General features: G+C 34.8%; 2 protein-coding genes across 2 annotated transcripts in view; one reads left to right on the top strand and one right to left on the bottom strand.

The window, feature by feature from the left end:
* Positions 1-21,304, bottom strand: part of LOC123694586 — a 185,414-nt gene that overhangs the window by 143,243 nt on the left and 20,867 nt on the right. The window lies entirely within an intron of this gene.
* Positions 5,020-9,181, top strand: LOC123694594. Its single transcript, XM_045640065.1, has 2 exons — positions 5,020-5,980; positions 8,640-9,181. The coding sequence occupies exons 1-2, from the start codon at positions 5,201-5,203 to the stop codon at positions 9,051-9,053; spliced, it is 1,194 nt and encodes a 397-aa protein (XP_045496021.1). The 5' UTR covers positions 5,020-5,200; the 3' UTR covers positions 9,054-9,181.

The raw sequence follows: 21,304 nt of genomic DNA, 5'->3' as shown, positions 1-21,304 counted from the left end.
ATAAGGTATAATTATACCAAGTTTCATCGAAATCGAAACGTTAGTTTTCACGTGATGTCTTCACATACAGACAGGCAGACAGACAGACAGACACAATTAATCACATATTTGGGATTGGTATCGATCCAGTAACACTATTATAATATATATTATATATAATGCTATTTATTTTTTCAATATTTTCAATGTACAGAATTGACCCTTCTACAGATTTATTATAATTATGTATAGACTAGCGGTCCGCCCCGGCTTAGCCCGTGGTACATATTTACGTTTTCTCTACATAAGAACCACCCTCATACTTCAAGGAATATAATAAAAAAAGAATTATCGAAATCGGTTCAGCCGTTCACACGTGATGCCGTGACAACGCGAAACGGGTTTCATTTTTATATTAGACTAGCTGCGCTCCGCGGTTTCACTCGCGTGGCTCTGTTGGACTTAGCGTGATATTATATAGCTTATAATAGCCTTCCTCGATAAATGGGCTATCTTACACCGAAAGAATTTATCAAATCGGACCAGTAATCCCTGAGTCCTGAGATTAGCGCGTTCAAACAAACAAACAAACAAACTCTTCAGCTTTATAATATTAGACTAGCTGGTGCGTTGTGCGCGGGCTGCAAGCAGCCCGCGAGCCCCTTTTGCCCCTGGGTTGAAGCAATAGGGCAGTCATTAGAAAATGTGTTAGAATTCCCAGTCCATTTGTAATTTTCTGATAACAGCGATTCCACAGTCAATCGGAAGTGCTTATAAATTCCCAATTCAAATATTTTCTATTCTGGAATGCTGTCGACCTTCGAGGGTGCGTTGTGCGCGGGCTGCAAGCAGCCCGCGAGCCTCTTTTGCCCTTGAGTTGAAGCAAAAGGGCAGTCATTTGAAAATAAATTCGAAATTTCTGTCCATTTGTTACATCTGCTAACAGCGATTCTACAGTCAGTCGGTAATGCTTATAAATTCCCCATTCAAGTATTTTCCACTCCGGGAGGCTGTCAACCTTCGAGGGAGCGTAGTGCGCGGGCTGCAAGCAGCCCGCGAATCATCCCAGAGCAGAAATCTTCAGTCATTTGAAAATGCGTTAAAATTCCCCGTCAATTTGCTTTTATCTGCTAACAGCGATTCCACAGTAAATCGGAAGTGCTTATAAATGTCAAATATTTTCTATTCCGGGGGGCGGTTTACCTTCGAGGGTGCGTGGTGCGCGAGCTGCAAGCAGCTCGCGGCTCATCCCAGGGCAGAAATCTTCAGTCGTTTGAAAATGCGTTAAGATTCCCCGTCAATTTGCTTTTATCTGCTAACAGCGATTCCACAGTAAATCGGAAGTGCTTATAAATTTCAAATTCAAATATTTTCTATTCCGGGGGGCGGTTCACCTTCGAGGGTGCGTGGTGCGCGAGCTGCAAGCAGCTCGCGGCTCATCCCAAGGCAGAAATCTTCAGTCATTTGAAAATGCATTCGAATTTCCTTTCCATTTGTAACATCTGCTAATAGCGATTCCACAGTCAATCGGAAGTGCTTATAAATTTCTCATTCAAATATTTTCTATTCCGGGGGGCTATCCACCATCGAGGGTGCGTGGTGCGCGAGCTGCAAGCAGCTCGCGGCTCATCCCAGAGCAGAAATCTTCAGTCATTTGAAAATGCATTCGAATTTCCTGTCCATTTGTTACATCTGCTAACAGCGATTCTACAGTCAGTCTGAAATGCTTATAAATTCCCTATTCAAATATTTTATATTCCGGGGGGCTGTCCACCTTCGAGGGTGCGTGGTGCGCGAGCTGCAAGCAGCTCGCGGCTCATCCCAGGGCAGAAATCTTCAGTCATTTGAAAATGCATTCGAATTTCCTTTCCATTTGTAAACATCTGCTAACAGCGATTCTACACTCAGTCGAAACTGCTTATAAATTACTTATTCAAATATTGTTAAATTTTTGAAACGTCTTATCGATAGCGGGCAGTGACTTTTCATAATAAACTGTTCAAGAGTTAACCTAACACGCTCGTCGCTTCGCTCCTCGCTACCTATTTGAATATTTAGGCCGGCCGCTGCCGCGACTCGCTCGCTTCGCTCGCTTGGCTCGTGCGATAGGTAGTTCAAAAGTTAACCTAACACGCTCGTCGCTTCGCTCCTCGCTACCTATTTGAATATTTAGGCCGGCCGCTGCCGTGACTCGCTCGCTTCGCTCGCATGGCTCGTGTGATAGTTCAAAAGTTAACCTTACACGCTCGTCGCTTCGCTCCTCGCTACCTAAACTGCTTATAAATTACTTATTCAAATATTGGTAAAATTTTTGAAACGTCTTATCGATAGCGGGCAGTGACTTTTCATAATAAAATGTTCAAGAGTTAACCTAACACGCTCGTCGCTTCGCTCCTCGCTACCTATTTGAATATTTAGGCCGGCCGCTGCCGCAACTCGCTCGCTTCGCTCGCTTGGCTCATGCGGTAGGTAGTTCATAAGTTAACCTAACACGCTCGTCGCTTCGCTCCTCGCTACCTATTTGAATATTTAGGCCGGCCGTTGACGCGACTCGCTCGCTTCGCTCGCTTGGCTCGTGCGGTAAGTAGTTCAAAAGTTAACCTAACACGCTCGTCGCTTCGCTCCTCGCTACCTATTTGAATATTTACGCTGGCCGCTGCCGTGACTCGCTCGCTTCGCTCGCTTGGCTCGTGCGGTAGTTCAAAAGTTAATAAATATTTTCTACTCCGGGAGGCTGTCGAACTTCGAGGTTGCGCGGTGCGCGGGCAGCAAGCAGCCCGCGGTGCCATCTTTTTCCATTGCTATATTCCTATTACCCTTCCTACTATGGAAATTTCCATACAAAATTTTCGAAAAAAAAATTTCGCTTTTTAACAAAAATTTTTATATATCTGGAAGCGGACCAGGTTTTGAAGCATTTTTTACTTTGGCGACCACGACCTACCTGCCACCGGTTCAGAGAGCCGTTGAATTATGTGATGTATGGAAAATGGAAACCGGGGGTCGGAGAGAAATTCGGAGTATGCAGTTTTGTAAATCTGGCCGATCAGAGCACAAAAGTCAATTTTCAGACCGATCGTAAAGTAACCGGCGCCACCATCTTGCCTCGAAAAATCGGCCATTTTTGAAAAAAAAAATTACGTCCAATTTGAAATTTCTCAATTGCCCTGGTAGCACCCCATCTTCCTGATCATTTTTTAGTTCTACACCCCCCGGCTATCTGGCGCCGCTTCGGAGAGCCGTCGAATTTTGTGTTGTATGAAACTCAGAAACCAGCCATGGAAACTCAATTATGAGTATGCCAACTTAATGTGCGGCTCGATTAAAGCCCCTGTGCCAAGTTTCAGCGCGATCGGACCAGCGATGGCCGTTTTAGAATTTGTATGGCGGCGGCCATTTTTTCCGCCATTTTGAATTTTTTTCACTATCTGTGGTAATTGCTCGAGGTCTACTACAAGTTTAGTTCGAGCACCCCAGATGTAGCTGCTACCGTTTGCGCAGGCCGTTGACCGTCTCCGCGGGCTGTGAGAAAGTTCAAGATTTCGGATTTTTCTGGATATCCTGGGAGCTGGGCGAGTACAAACGTGGTGAGAGTGTGTTTCCGCGTTGCGCCACCTCGGCTAAATTTACGTTTTTATGTTTGCGCCAAAAATGGAAAAATTCCAAAATCGAGCGTCCCACTACGGCTCCCTGGTAGCGTCCCAGGGTGGTGATCATTTTTAGTTCCGGGACCCCCCACCCAACTCGCACCGTTTCCGCGGGCCGTTGGATTTTCCAATGTATGAAAGTCGGAAACCAGGGCCCGGAGCCACTCGAACAGGGCACCGATCGATTTGCCGACTCGAACAGAGCACGTGTGCCAAATTTGAGACGTAAGGATTCATAAACGGCGATTTTAGCAAAGTACGGCGGCCATCTTGTTTTCGCGAAAATCCCCATTTTTCCACCACCCCTGGTAATCGCCACCAGTTCCGAGCATTTTTTGTTCAGACACCCCCCCTCCAAGTGGCACCGTTTCTGCGCACCTCCAGGGGTCCACTCTCTTGTCCAGGGTGTTGGAGATGTCAATATTTTTCCGGTGGTCACTCGGCGCACCTCTACACGATCACGTCGAAATCCCCCCAACTTTCCGCGTAGTTTCCGAGAAACCCGATGTCAGTCAGTCAGTGAGTGAGTGGTAGTGTAGCTTTATATATATATGATATGATTGAATTTTCGAAGATAAAATTTTTAAATGCTAGAGCATAGCAGTAGCAGAGCAATCAAGGGGCCGGCTAAAATATATTTGTGTTGTCTACTATTATTATAAAATATTGTTTATTTTATGTTGTATATAATATTTAGTATCAACATTGCATCAGCGCGAAACTGGATCTCTAACATATAATAATATAGTATGTAAATATATAATATATACTTCTCTTTCGTTAGTTATAAAAGACCGAATTATCAAGTTATATTTTAAAATTAAGAGGAATGAAAGTGGTTGTGCGTGATTCGTATTGCATATTTAGTAAGCTCATAATTCTTCTTCTTCTTTGTTTATGGTCCCATTCGCCAAGGGACTTCGCCAATGATATCTCGCTCGTGTCAATGTCAAATTATCTTCTTTTTTTTATTTAACATGGACAGTGGACACGAGAAAATGACCAAAATGTAGATACAGTTATCTACATTTTGGTCATTTTCTCGACAAATTTATTGTTAAAGTCATACGTACTCGTTTATTTTAAGATTTTTTATTAAAAGAAAAAATTCTAAATCTAAATTATAGTTTATTGAAATTTTAAACATAAGTGCATAACTCGACTTATAAAAATCAGCTACTTATAACAAAATATTAAAAAAGTCATAGGACTATGAGAGGTTAAATAGAATGTTCCTGGTACACATCAATACACATATAAATACCACAAGAGTCAAAAGTATACAACAGGTTACATACTAGTTTATTTTACCGCGCAGTATAAGTGCGTGCAAGGTCAATGACGTATGTCAGATCTTTCCCACGTGATCCTTATTTTATCATAGATTACTTGATAAATATTTGTGGAAACGCTAAAGCGATATAACAAAGTATGCAGTGTGTGTTAAAGTATTAGTTTTTTGATCGTTTGTTGACTTATAAATCATAACCTCAAAATAGTAGTGGTATTAGTGTATTATTATACGAATAAATGTAAAAAGTTTATGATTCACGGGTTGTTTACATTGAGTTGTTATGGAAAAACGCAATGAAGTTAGTTTAGAGGATTTTCCTCCCGATATACAATCTTCTATAAAAGAAATCGTGAAAAATGAGGGATACATTAAATATGACGTTAGTGTTAACAATATTTCCACAAACGGCAACAACTTTTTGGGAGAATTATACGAATTGAACATAACAGGTGAAACTGTGAATGGTGATAAGGAAATAAACATATTTCTGAAACAGATTATAAATAATGACGACTTCAAAATATATTCTATACGAGAAGTGTATGCAAAGGAAGCATTCTTTTATAATGAACTAGCTGAAATATTTAATGATATACAAATCAATGCCAACATTCCCATTGAAGAAAGGTTAAAAATCGTACACAGTTATAAAGAAACTAGTACAACCACGATTATATTAGAGAATTTAGTAAAGAAAGGCTACAAACCAGGAAACAGATTTGATCTTTTAACTCTGGACTTTGCAGAAATGTCGCTTAAAGAACTTGCAAAATTCCATGCCTTATCTTTTGTACTAGAAAAGAAAAAGCCTGAATATTTTGATAACAACATAAGGACGATAAAACAATCATTTGTCTATGACGAGTATTGGGATGATTTAGTGAAGAGAATGTGCGAAATATCGATTTCTAATTTGAGTGAAGACAAAAAATCGAGTGTTAGAAAGTTTATACCGACTTCATTGAGAAAATACCCCTTGTATATGACTGGAGCGACGGCTAGTATCAGATGTTTGTGCCATGGCGATTTTAAAACGAATAATATTATGAGGAAAGATGAGGTTTGTTTTTATTTTGTTTAATTAGTTTATAAACCAATCAAATCGATTGAAAGCGCAACCGATACTTTAAAAAAATACACTAACATTATTTTATTTTATTTAAATGTTACATACTTATTAAAGACAACATAATAACTACCTACTCATTATTTTATAGTACACTAGTAACTTGAAAAAAAAAATGACGTATGTACATATATGTATTTCGAATTTACATACTATGCTTTATTACTACATTACCTACCATAATAATATGTGCAAACGCTACTCTACGCAATATAAATCAGAAGGGCGTTAATAAGAACATGACAAATAGCAAGTCCATTTAGGAAAATACATATGACTCGAAAACTTGAGACTCGACTCACGTTCGCGTATTTTTCTCTTTTATGAAAACTGTACTGTTGTAATGTCCTGTACGATACTGATTTATTTTATAGGTATATGACTAGCGGTCCTTCCCGGCTTCGCCCATGGTACATATTTCGCAATAAAAGATAGACTTTGTTCTTTTTCATGGTCTAAAGACTGTCTGTGCCAAATTTCATCAAAATCGGTTGAAAGGTTTAAGCGGGAAAGCGTAACAGACAGACAGACAGAATTACTTTCGCTTTTATAATATTAGTAGGGATTTATACCGACAGTTCAGTGTTAGTTTTTTATAACTCATCTAAAATTCAATGAAGTGTACTCCAACAAAAGAGCTAGTTTGAAGAAAGAAATAATGCCAATGTCAGGAATAAAATTAGATTATAGGTACTCAAGTACTTTATTAATATACGCTTAATATATTATGTGCTTAAAACATCGCTCCCACATAAACATTTTAATACTAAAAATCGAAAGTCTAAAATTCGAAGCAAAAATCGGACCGTTAAAAGGTTATTCATTATGCATCATTCTAAAAGGTTCACAGTTCACTGGACGCATTATTTTTTTACGATTGTCAAGTTTTGAATCGTCTTTTATCAACTTTGGCTTGTTCGAGTAGGGTTAACTCATCTTTTCCTGTCTGAAGATAATATGAAATGTCTCGAAGTTATACCAATTCGCTTTTGATAAAGTTATTCCATTTCACGTGGTACGTTCATCCAACTTGCATCATTGTATTATGTCTTGTGCATTATTAGGTAATATAGAAATATATTATGATATTTGAAAATAATTGATCGTCTGTTGGAATGTGCCAACTTTTTAATAACGCAGAGAAAAAGTAAGAATATAAAATATGCATTTACTGTTATTTCTTTATCAGATTATACACAATCTAAATTCTTCTAGAACACGTAGAGTTAATACAATCCATACTAATATTATAAATGCGAAAGTAACTCTGTCTGTCTGTCTGTCTGTTACTCAATCACGCCTAAACTACTGAACCAATTTACATGAAATTTGGTATGGAGATATTTTGATACCCGAGAAAGGACCTAAGCTACCTTATATTGCGAAATATGTACCACGGGCGAAGCCGGGGCGGACCACTAGTACAAAATAAAACAACAAATATTGTTCAGAAGTAGTTTTAATACGTTATACTTAATTAACGTTGTGTTTTATTAATGTTTGAATTTAAATTTTAATCGTATTCATAGACAATTTTATTCCAAACTAGCTTCCGCCCGCGACTCCGTCCGCGCGGATGTCGGTCTTCGCGTGGATGGTTTATTTCCCCATTTTGAGTAACTCTGACAATGACATCTTATAAATATCTATTGGACCCAAATACGGCTAGGCAATAATACGCAACGTGTGTTCGCGGTTCTACAGAACAACCTCTATGGATAAAACTGGAAAATTAAGATTAATTTTTTTTCTACGTATTTTTCCAGGATAAAAAGTATCCTATTTTACGCCCAGGATAATAAAGTATAATCATACCAAGTTTCATCGAAATCGAACCGGCAGTTTTCACGTGATGTCTTCACATACAGACAGACAGACAGACAGACAGACAAAAATTTTTTTAATCACATATTTGGGTTTGGTATCGATCCAGTAACACCCCCTGCTATTTATTTTTTCAATATTTTTAATGTAAAGAATTGACCCTTCTACAGATTTATTATATGTATAGAAAATACAGTCGACCAGATAAATCTATTCCAGTCTTTGGTTTGTCAATTATTGACAACAATTCTCGCAACGAATAAAATATTTAACACAATTTTGCTTCTCTTACAAACGGAATTATCACATAACCTCGTATCCATTGTCGAATTCCAATCAGTGATGAGTAAATACTAGCGATGAATGCGTTCAATGGACTCGAATTTTTTTTTTATAAAACAATTGCATTTTAATCGAGTAATGTAATAAAGTATGATGGGATAAGCCTTTTGTTTTTAATTAATGTTGAATACAGGTTTTATTTGGCTTTGTAATTTAATTTATAAAAGACAAAGCTAACTGACATTAATATAGGTATTATGGTACTGACGATGTAAAATTACATATTTCATAGTTTTTTAGATGATTTTGGGGTTAATTATTATTATGTAGGTTACCTGTTCCAAACCTATTTGTCCGAGAAAAGGAGCTTTCGCTTCAAAACAACAAATATTATTATGAAAAAAAAAAATACCTAACAGTAAAATATCGACCACATAAGAATATATTATTGACATTACATTAATTATTAACAATTAATTGTTTTCAGAACGGCAAATTAACCGAAGTAATACCGATCGACTACCAGCAAATATACTACGGGAATCCAATAATAGATCTCATTTACTTCATTTATGCTGCCAGCGACAGACCCTTTCGGAAAGAAAATCTACACCATCTAAAGAACTTGTACTATGAGGAATTTACAAAATTCCTCAACTATTTTCACATAGAAGTGGAATCAGTTTTTCCTAGAGAAAGTTTTGAAGAAAGTTTCAAGGAAAGTTTGGATTATGCACTCATGTTTTCGTTATTTATGTATCCGTTTTTATTTGCGAGTGGTGATGAAGCGCCAAGTGGTAATGATGATTTGAGTGATGTGGTGATTAGAGTTGATGATCGATTGCATGAAAGGATGGAAGGGGTTGTTGATGATTTTATAGAATTGGGAGTATTAGTTTAATTGATACGCGTTGTAAAATTTAAGAGTATATGAAAAGAGTTGATATGAGTATAATGTTATTAGGAATTATCAATCACATACTATCTTATTTTAAAATGTAAGGGTGCTTTTCCACTATAAATGTGTGAGATTGTGGAGCGAGGAATGTGTTTTTAAATAAACAAACATTTAGCTCGCACATTATTGGTGGAAAAGCACCTTAACTAAGTGCAAATGTGCAAAATGTAAGTTATATGATTAGGTACAGCAGATAACGTATTTAAATACATATTTTGCCCTTATGTATCAATTCTATGTTTGAATGATAACTTAAATGATTATACGATATAATTACATACATTTATTTAATAAATTAATGAAAAAACAGCTTTATTTTTTATTCACGCCCATGTGTAATTTACGTCTAAGGTCTGAGAGTGACAGGTTAATAATTATAAAACCTGCTAAGGGCAGAATTTAAATTAAAAAGAGCCTTGAAAGAAATGAAACTAAACCTCAATCACTGTCCATCCTAATCTGTCACTAAAAAGGAATGTTATTTGGAAATATAAAATATCTATGAACTGATTATCTATCTTATTTAATACTTATATCTAATTTTGATAATTTTACAAACGATAGATAAACGATAAATATGTGCAACTATATAGTATGATAAATTCGAAAGAAAATATATCTGTGTCTCTTGTTCACACCTCAAACACTGAACCGATTTGTATTAGGTACCGTTGTTTGTTTGGTACCGTACCAAGAAGAGGGCCGAGAAAGTAAAAGATAAGGTTTTTATCCCGGATATATGAATCGGTAATTATGTGGGATCCTTTTCTACGTAAGCGAAGCCGCGAGCAAAGGCTACTATGTACATAAGTTTGAATTGGCACATAGTAAATACTCTATACCCAAGTTATGGGTGAATCCGCGGGCTCCAGCTAGTTCAATATTTATTTATTTATTTATACTCTTTATTGTGCTGCCAAAATGCATAAAATACAAACAAAACTTATTCTAAAAGAAAAACAGCACAGAAGGCGGCCTTATCACATAAGAGTGAACATTAAAAAAGACAAACTGATATTCAAAAGTTCTTTGATTAATAAAAACTTAGTATTCGAGACGAGTGTCACTTAAAACTGTCAAACAATGTACAGAATATCGAATTTCTTCACAATACCAATATCAAGACTTGTTTGTGTAACGAAAACTTTTGAAAATTTAATTAGTAATTTAATTATAAGATTTATTGGGAATCTTTGGGGACGTTACTTACTAAGTCAAATGTTGAGTATCTTGTATTGAGATCTCTTTATCTGTGAAGGGGGCAAGTTAATTAATTTATTTGCATTAATTCCACTTTTGTATAGTATTGATATTTCTCAGTTATTTATAGCCGCGGTTCCCCTTCTGATTGTGATTTGAAAACAGATCTACTAGATATTCGCTGTGAGTTGAAGTTAGATAACATAAAAAATATTTGATGTCACTCAGTGACTCAGGAATATATTATTATTTGTGCATAATATTATGGTAGAGTATTTATTGTTCCAATCGGTTATTTCGTTTTTGGCTAAATCTTATATGTACCAAATCTTATCTTTATTCTTTAGGTACATATTGTGTGTATTGTCAACTATTGTGTATACTAATATTATAAAGCTGAAGAGTTTGTTTGTTTGTTTGAACGCGCTAATCTCGGGAACTACTGGTCCAATTGTAAAAATTCTTCCGGTGTTAAATAGGCCATTTATCGAGGAAGGCTATAGGATATATTATATCATCACGCTAAGACCAACAGGAGCGGAGCAATGCGGGTGAAATACACATGTTACATAAGCAAGCTTAAGCCAACACTCTATATTCATAAATCGGAAAACGAATTTGTAACTTCAATCGTTTTTTCATTAAATCAAGCAATATGTTTGTATTTCCAATGTTTTTGCGTGCAAACTGAACGCAAATTACTCAATTTAAATACAGTTGTACATGTAAACGATGTCGTAAATGTAAATATCAGATTATCCTGATTTATACCTGATTGTTGTCTTTATTGTTATCCGAATTTGTAATTTGCATAACTGTTTGAATATTACATTGTGACTACGATCAGCGACGGAGCGACACGACTTGCGATTGTTAATTAGTTTTCAGTGGAATAACAACATAAACATAAAAATAAATCGCAATGTCATTATGTGTTTGTATGTATGTATATATGTGTAAAGTATGTCTTTTGTTTTTGTCAGGATGAGGTTTGTATAAAAAAACTCGGGGACTGCCGCGGTAAAGCTATTAGCATGGCATACCTTCAAGCCACACCTCCGTGCCCGTCGGAGTGGGGAGCGTGAGGTCTTCGGTCCCCGCGCTCAAGGACCGCGATAGAAGCTATGCAATAGCTTAAAAGCCTGTATAGTTTAAACTCGAGTCACACTATAGTAAAATAGAATTAAGAATATACCCTCTGGAACTTTATCGGAGGTAAAAAATTATGATAGAAACTATAAAGAACAGAGAAATGCGACTACACCACCGAAACTAGCGCCCCCCCAACATTTTATTTTTTTACTCCTTAACCAGATCAAATTTAAAAAATCTAGCTCGGTACTTTGCTAGTATATTACTTGTAGTATTTTTGGTATTACTTTTCATTATTTTGCATTCGGTAAATTAGGAGAACTTTTGATTACCGCCAAAAGTGGCCGCTTTTGGCGGTTCTCTAGAATAATGAACAGTTAGAATAGTGAAAAGTAATACCAAAAATACTACAAGTAATATACTAGCAAAATACCGAGCTAGATTTTTTAAATTTGATCTGGTTAAGGAGTAAAAAAATAAAATGTTCGGTGGCGCTAGTTTCGGTGGTGTAGGCCTCTTAAGTTACATAACTTATGGAAAAGCATTTCTATTTCCACTGAGCTGAGTATTATTTAATTAATTATTCCAACTTAAGCTTTTAAACTTATTTATCGCGTTACGTAGACGTTCTGTCCATATGTTTAAATTAAAATTATATACATATATTAACTAGTAACTAGTAAAATATCTTCCTATCTTAGAACCTAAATATGTATGTTATGCATTAGCATTGTTATGTTTTGAAGCCTCTAAAGAGGAAGAACTGAGGAGATACCTGCTTATAGCAAAGAATATAAATTCTCGCTAAGACCGGATTTAATAAACATACAAAGAATACATAGTGTTGCTGACCATCAAAAGCGATCCCTCAAACTTAAAAAAAAATGCAATACTTTTTTACAAAAAACTATTTTTCTTAAACGTTAAATAACCAACATCACCAGAAAATTACGTTAACTCTTCAGTTTTACGAACAGAATGAGGCATGCATATACACTCGTGTGGTAATATCGGCAACAAAGGAGATTGTAGCGCATTTTACAGCTTAGAATATAAACTATATGCTTGCGAAATGGATTTACGAAGTATTCGTTTAAGCTGCATTGCTATCGAACCTTAAGCGATAAGCGAAAGAATTGATGTTCACTTGACCTTAAGCGGTTTTCTATATCCATAAAAAGACTTAAAGTATTGTTAAGATATCGTGTGAAAAGGGTTTTTAAAAGTACCTATTTTTGAGATATCATGTGAAATATATTAAATTCAAGATGGAGAAGTCACAGTTCATAATATTTTTAACTCGACAGAGATTAAACTAAAAATTTATGAAATTATTCGCTTCGAATCAGAATCATAAGAATTGTATTTTTAGCAGCACAAATCCCCATTTTTACGAAAAATTCTTCGAACCTGATTACTTGTTTCAGGCTTTGGCTGTATCTTAAACGTTTACAGAAATACATGATAACAATGTAGTTGTTAACAACCTGTTAATACTAGATGCCGGAAAACTTCTTCATCCATAAATCACCATCATCAAACTCAAACATTTATTTATTCAATTAGACTTCTTAAAAAACTTTTGAATCGTCATAACATATTTTTAACATTTACCACCGATTCGGAAAGCAGTAGATATCTATGGAGAAGAACCGGCAAGTAACTCCATCATCATCATCATCCATAAACATGATTCCAATATCACCTTCTCTACCTCATTTTTGTACATTACTAGCAAACGACTTCGCTTATAACTTAGCCCAGCAAGCAGCTAGACACTAAAATGAGTATTTTGCATGTGCAAAGCAGTTACGATACCGTCTTACTCGGAACGTTCGTGCCGGTAATACCGTTGTCTGTAAATGACGCAAATTGTCGATTGTTCTAGAAAAATAATTACAGCCTTGGTGAGACTTCAAGCTTAAACAATTAGTGACTAGTGTAACTTATATGCACTATTTTGTATGGCCTTTTAGTAGGCGCTTTCTTAATGCTTTCAAAGTACCATTTCTACGACCAATAGACAAGCCATGTAATATTTTCAAGTACTAATGTAACTACAGTTTTATAAATATAATCCGAGTGAATATAGCTCTCTATTAAACTTAAGGCCATTTGAACTTAGCTCATATTATCAAAATGTTCAGTTTTAGGTAAAATAATAATTTTATATTAAGATGGTACAATCTGAAAAAGCTTTCAAAATCAATTTACCAAATCGGTTTACAACGATGGAGTTCTTAACGAAACAAATTGTGTTCTCCATTTTTACACAGAATAAAAAATGCGATAGGGAATTAAGTCTCTATAGTAGATTAATGAAACTGCACTAGTAATTCCATGACAAGGATAATTTATCAAAACCGCTCCAAGTTCCTTTTAATACAACTTACGCAGTACCTATTTAATAATTTGTGGTACAATTATGTCATATTATACCATTGAGATAATATTACTACGTATGGAGGAGACACCACGAACAAAATCTGTGCGCCATTTTTGCTCTGAGTTTTAAAAATTATTATCTAGTTAGGTACTTACCGATGAAAGTTATTCCTTTTCCGTATTATTTGTGCAATATCATAACACACACGAAGGCATATTTGATGCGTTTCACTTTAAAACAAATAAAAAATGAGCGTGCAGTTACGCCATATGGCGTATGTAGAGCGGGACATAAGTGGTGTAGGCGGTGTCGTCTCCATATGTATATCTCAATGTATTATACTAATCTTCTATTAAAGTAATTTAGAATTTGTCTTTGAAATTACTTTATCGATATTTAAAAATATATTTTTAATATTCTTTCATCATTTCTAAAGAAATAAAAGAACCTAATAGAAAAAAAAGTAAATTATTTTAATCTGTGGTCACGCCACACCCCAGTGATGTAATATTTTGTAACAATATTGGTATATCGTTACTTATAAATGGCCGTTTGGAGAGCAATCGACACTTTATTATAATATTTTTTTTATAATAATAAGTAGGTACCTATATTTTTAACTTTGTACGCGACTGTACAAGTCACAAACACGTAGCTTCAATCAATCAAGATTCATGAATGATATTGAATACGAATTACTCTCGTAGTTGAAATAAATATAATGTAAACGAACCCATTAGAAGCACGAACAACTGTGTGATTTATATAGTCGGTTATCGGGAATAAATGATCTGATTAGAAAATTATGTAGTATTTCTCTTTCTGTGAGTTCGTTGCCTCAAGTTACAAATTGTACCAATATATCTTGTATTATTTTGTAGTTGGTATATATTTTACTGAAGGCCTAGAGTATTTAAATTTTATTTATTTATATAGAATGATAAATCGTTATAAATAATAAATACGTTGATTCCGTCTCATACGCATGATCTATATTTTCTAGTTTTAAGGCTGGTTGCAGAGCTTGACCGACCATCAGTGCGTACGTCAGTCGCGCTTGTCATATGTATGGAAATTCATAAAACCGTTCATAGCGTATCGTCATGCGTAGTAGTGTCATATTCATACAATTGTTGATGCGTATCGTCAGGACCGACGCGGACGGTACGCATTAACGGTCGGTCAAGCTCTGCAACCAGCCTAGTCGGAATAAATAAAACAAAATCTGATTAACAATTTCACACATGCACACACCCACTCAATATCTATTGTATGTATACGAGTATGTATGTATTGCTTTGATGCAATATTATATTTGAAAATATGCAAAATTCCAGAACCGTACAAACATACGTGTCAAATGTATTTTAAAGTTGCCTTCTTAAAATATACATTTATGAATTATGCAATGTGTTAAAAATAATAAAAATATTTTAAGTGGAAGATCTCGATATAATAATATTTATAATCACTGTCTGTGACTATAAAAGAAGTTTAGTTTTTATAGACAAAGAGAGTGATAAAATTCTCGCCTAGTCTGCCTGCCTCTACTGATGGACGCAGTATTCCTTTCAGTAGATTACATCTTGAATGTTCGATTTAAGTCTAATTAATCACTTCCTAAATTACTTAAAAAAAATTCATTAAAATCGTCTCCCTATTTTAATAGATTGCAACGGACCTTCGTTGCCATTGGTACCTATTAAATTATATCAATTACCCGTGCGGATATAGAGCCTAGAGGTGTAGGTACGATGAGATTCAATATATGCAAATATCTCATTGATTGCGGATAAAGTTATGTAATACGAAATATTCTGATGCAAATAGTATGTCATTATAGTTAACATGTCATTAGTATGGATACTAATTGTAGAGCTGAAGAGTTGGATTAAAGCGAAGTCATCTCAGAAAATAATTTAATTGTAAATTATTTTATGTTGCAGTTAAAAAATCGACAAAGGTTTTAAATTTGTTAAAATTGTGTCCAGGAAAATTGCTGTAAAGCTGGGGCAAATGTCGTTTTGCGAATAGATGAAGCGCGGGTAATTGATAAAAAAAATGTGTGCGTGTGTACACACGGTAAAAAGTGAAACTTCTTTATGACCTTATTTTTCAAAAAATAATTTACTATATGCAACTTTACAGAAATACGTCGAATCACGCCTGGTAGGGATAAGAAAAAGATGGCGCGCAACGGAAAAATGTCACGCGTAACGAAAAAATGTTAACACTAAATTTTTTTCAACCCCGATAAAGAAGTTTCACGTCAAACTGTCAGAAATAATTTGTACAATATGCAACTGACAATAAAAACAATGTCTCTACTTCAAACTGAATAAATAAAGTCCCCAAATATATATATATAAAATCTCGATTGGACTAGCTATTGGGAGCGTGCTCTGTTATTTAAATATGGCCGCTCGGAGACCAATCGACATTTTATTTTCACACGTTTATTTTAAACTTGACACCTTTATTTGGTATTTCATGGGCACCAATTATATATACCTGTAAATAAACAAGGTTGTTACAATATTTATTACTCGGCTAAAAGGTAAATGTTCTTTTTTAGTCGTCTTAAAACAAAAGAGTAGGTTCTCAATTCGGCCGGTATATATTTTTTATGAGAATATAATTATCTAGTGTAAAAATTTGAATATACGTCAACAGGTGTTAATAATTGACCTATGATATTCTGTTAATAATTGAATTGGAATTTAAACAATTTGTTATTTGGTTTTTAGCATGCAAATGCTTACTAAATGATAAATTTTTAATGAATAGAAATAATCGATCATGAGACGGGATTCGAACCCGCGTCTTTCTCTTTGCCCCGGCCGGGGCGACGACGCCCAACCTCTCGGCCACCCGTGATCCCGCCTGATTTCAATCGAATTCTTCTACTCTTTCGGTTTTATGTGACTAACCCAACGCCATCTTTTGTATATGTATTGTTCGTTTCAGCCATGGGACGTCCACTGTTGGACAAAGGCCTCATTCAAGGATTTCCAATACGATCGGTCACCGGCGGCCTGCATCCAGCGGCTCCCTGCCACTCGGACCAAGTCGTCTGTCCATCTTGTGGGAGGTCGTCTCACGCTTCGTCACCCAGTTCGTGGCCTCCATTCGAACCTTTTTGTATATATGTATACTACTAACTAATATATAGGAATATCTAATGATATATACTTACGGAAAGTGAAAAAAAGTAATAAATCATGCCACGAAAAAAAAATATCTTACGAAAATTATAGGTAGTAGGTAATATAATTTCTTGCTATAGCTAGGTCGTTAATTTTCCTTCACTGTCAAAATGTTCCTTTAGAGATTTCGTGAATGAGAGAGACACATAATTAATTTTATATTTAATAACAGAACCCGTTATTAAATACTTTAGGTTCTGAATATTTTTGTTCATTATATCCACGAGGGAAATATTAAATACTTTGATTTGTAGAAATAACGTAATAAAATGATATAAAAATATAAACTACCTAGGTTCTTAAGAGGATTCAAAAGAGATTTAAGAGTTTAAAATAACGTACGAATTCACCTTTTAAGTTCATAATGTTACCTATATTCTACACAAGAAAAAATGGAATGATACTAGTACTCAGTGCAATTTATACAATTAAATTCGAAAACTATTTTGTATAAGTTAAACTAATTGCAACTTAAAATTTGATATATAAGTTATTGATGCATTTTTCGATATTTCACGTTTACAAAAAATAAAACAAGCGGTTGTATCAAGTAAATAATAAACCATAAAAATAGTTTTAGCAGCTGGTTAATCTTAGATTTATGTTCACACCTACCTTTAACCGTAACATAATAATATGATAAAGGTGATGTATACAAGGTGTATAATCCATACTAATATTATAAATGCGAAAGTAACTCTGTCTGTCTGTCTGTCTGTTACTCAATCACGCCTTAACTACTGAACCAATTTGCATGAAATTTGGTATAGAGATATTTTGACACCCGAGAAAGGACATAGGCTACTTTTTATCCCGGGACATAGGATAGGTTTTATCCCGGAAATCCCACGGGAACGGGAACTATGCGGGTTTTTCTTTGACAGCGCGGGCGAAGCCGCGGGCGGAAAGCTAGTCTATACATATAATAAATCTGTAGAAGGGTCAATTCTGTACATTGAAAATATTGAAAAAATAAATAGCAGGGGGTGTTACTGGATCGATACCAAACCCAAATATGTGATTAAAAATTTTTTTGTCTGTCTGTCTGTCTGTATGTCTGTCTGTCTGTCTGTCTGTCTGTCTGTCTGTCTGTCTGTATGTGATGGCATCACGTGAAAACTAGCGGTTCGATTTCGATGAAACTTGGTATAATTATACCTTATTATCCTGGGCGTAAAATAGGATACTTTTTATCCTGGAAAAATACGTAGAAAAAAATTATTAATCTTAATTTTTCAGTTTTATCCATAAACGTTGTTCCGTAGAACCGCGAACACACGTTGCGTATTATTATAGGCCTAGCCGTATTTGGGAATTGGGTCCAATAGATTTATAAGATTTTATTGTCAGAGGTACCTACTCAAAATGGAGAAATAAACCATCCACGCGAAGACCGACATCCGCGCGGACGGAGTCGCGGGCGGAAGCTAGTATTTGATATATTGATGACATTGACAACAAAAATTCTACAGGATATTACCTAGGGCTGCCAACAGTTGCATCGACTATTTTAGTTACAAGTATTTATGTTAAAAACAAATCGCAAAGGGTTAAAGATTTAAACACAATCGGAAAATTATCTTTATTTGTTCTGGAGATGTTCAAAGACATTGTAGTATATTATAATAACTACCTACTATATTACTTACGTCTATTATAAATTTCTATTCATTCGAGTCAAATAAACTGAGTTTTAATGTACATAAACATGTTAATAGTACTAGCAAATAAAAACATCTTTTCTAAATAAGAAAGACTATTTTGGAGGTAATTTATTATATCCATTTTATAAGAGGTGACAACCCTAACTTCCACAACACAGTGAAGGTGTTTAATATCGAAATATCTCAGACATGCATTATATTTAATGCATCTTCTATTTACGTCTTTCATATTGAATTTGACATGACGTCATGTTGATACATATTATATTCATTAAGTTTCGTGTTTGAAATTGATATCGGAATATCGGATATGTTATGGTATTAATTTACGACGACAACGTCTGATTGCAAGGTATAAAATAAGGATACCCATTACTTAGGTAATAATTTGAATTCAAACAAATTCTGTAAGGTGTACTACAAAAAATGTACCTATTTAGATGAATTAGTTTTTATTTAAGTAATAAATCAAAATATCTGGCTTAAAGACTGAATCGATAATTGATTATTGATTTGATAATTTTGAGAAAGCTTTTGTCACTTATAAGAAAATTGCAGTTAAGCATGATTTGAGATGTTCTTTGCATCAAATAATCGATTCAGAAACTATGATATATAAAAGAGCTAGATACGTTACCCGCTCTCTATTTTGGCAAGAAAAAACTCAGGTAAGTGCCCGAGTTTCACTTAGTCACGCACCATTCAGCGTCGTGGCTGGACGTTCTTTTTGTAATTTAATCGGCAGTTGTTATTACGAAGTACATGAGTGAGACATGTATTATGTCTCGTGCGTGAGAGTGAAAGAGAGAACAACTGTATTGGTGATAATGCGTTAGTAAGTAGGTATGTATTAATTACGCTGTTTTTTAGTGCAATGATGTTGGCGTATGCCGCGTCTACTAGTATAATAGGTCATTGTTCAGAAATCGACCATTAATCTCCTAAGAACGCACTATACATAGTACCTAGTATAAAGAAAAATATTTCGGCGTATCAGACCGTACACAATATCATAAATGATCAAGTAAAATATAAGGAAAAACAATAAAGTAACCAAAATAATATATTTTCGTATTAGCGAAGTAATCCCAGTGTCTATATGGATTACATGGGTCTCGATAATAATATACGAAATATTTGCAAACAATATCACATTCACATTGAATGACATCGGATTACAAGCGTCACTCTACCATCTAATTTAATTCGGTAAATCCCTTAAAATCTACATTCTATTATACTATTGTACTCCCCCGCTCTGAACAGTTTTAATAATATTATTTATAGGACAGTTATCCTTTATTTTAATTCTGAACGTATGATTAGGTTTTATAATACTGGTCAAGCCTATTTTGCATATAATAATGCTTTTAAAATAAATTATATTTTGGTTTAAATAAAGCCAGTTTCAACTTATTTGCATGCAAGTTTTTAACGAAAATTTTATATTTTAAGAAATTAGAGACGTAAACGGATTTTAAACGCAATTTATTCTAAATCCTCGTAAAATCAAACACAAGAAAATACAATGCGTATTTTATTATAAAAAATGAATTAAAATTTCTTCTATTCATATACTTTTTGACCCTCAGTATCGATAGCGAATTTCAAATAAACACAACGGGTTCGAACCCAAACCCATTTGCGTCTGAAAAGGTCATCCTCTAGATTTCAGGCACTTACAAAGTGACGTGGCATTTAGAAGTGTCGATTTTCACGCAAAAACAAGCCATTAAAAGTTCCAGTAAACAATTTATCCAAGATGATTGCGATATTTTTTATACTTCTTCTAACTTATTTTCTCGATATTAACAGTATAGCGAAAGTTTTTTCCAACATTTTCAAATTTTTTGTAATATAGGTACAGAAACTAAAAAATCTTCATTACAGAAAATTCATGATACCTCTTGCTAAATTTTCTGCGCCAGTTTGTAACCTAAAAAAATATTCTTAAATTAAAATTTCCAACCCTAAAGTCAACCCTCCAAGCGCATGCAAGCATTTCTTTACCCACACAGATAATTCGCGGCCCAAATGACCGCAATTATCTCCCTTATGTTTATGTTATGTTTTGCTAAAACCCCTTGTTTTAAACGTAAGCTTTGACCACGAGCAATTTTTAATTTGTTTTTTTTAATTTCACCGTTTTACGGTTTGTATACTTTTTGAAATAACATTTTGAGTTTTTGACTTGATTATATTATCTATAATAATTGATATTTACTATATAATATGTATATATAAATATGATATCCGCTTTCCCATGATAATGAAACTTCTTTATCGGGGTTGGAAAAAAATTACGCGTGACATTTTTCCGTTACGCGCCATCTTTTTCTTATCCCTACCACGCGTGATTAGACGTATTTCTGTAAAGTTGCATATAGTAAATTTTTTTTTGAAAAACAGGGTCATAAAGAAGTTTCACTTACATGTATAAACTAGTACGCGCACACATTTTTTTTGAAGTTATACTTCTTTTGGCTTGATGGAGAAAAATGATGAGAGTGAATTTTTACGATGCGCGCGCACACCGATACCTAAATTTAACAGCATGAAGTTAGTTCTAGGTGGTATGAAAATTTTTTTTCCATACGCCAAAGAAGTATAACTTCTAACGCGTGTACTTAAGTACACACACTCTTT

Source organism: Colias croceus, chromosome 9, assembly GCF_905220415.1.
Source record: "Colias croceus chromosome 9, ilColCroc2.1".
In the NCBI taxonomy this organism is placed as follows: domain Eukaryota; kingdom Metazoa; phylum Arthropoda; class Insecta; order Lepidoptera; family Pieridae; genus Colias; species Colias croceus.
This window is presented reverse-complemented; position numbering and strand designations above follow the sequence as displayed.

Coding starts and splice junctions, on each gene's coding strand:
- LOC123694594 (XM_045640065.1), top strand. CDS start 5,201: ATGGAAAAACGCAATGAAGTTAGTTTAGAGGATTTTCCTCCCGATATA. Junction 5,981..8,639: donor ATATTATGAGGAAAGATGAG/GTTTGTTTTTAT, acceptor AATTGTTTTCAG/AACGGCAAATTAACCGAAGT.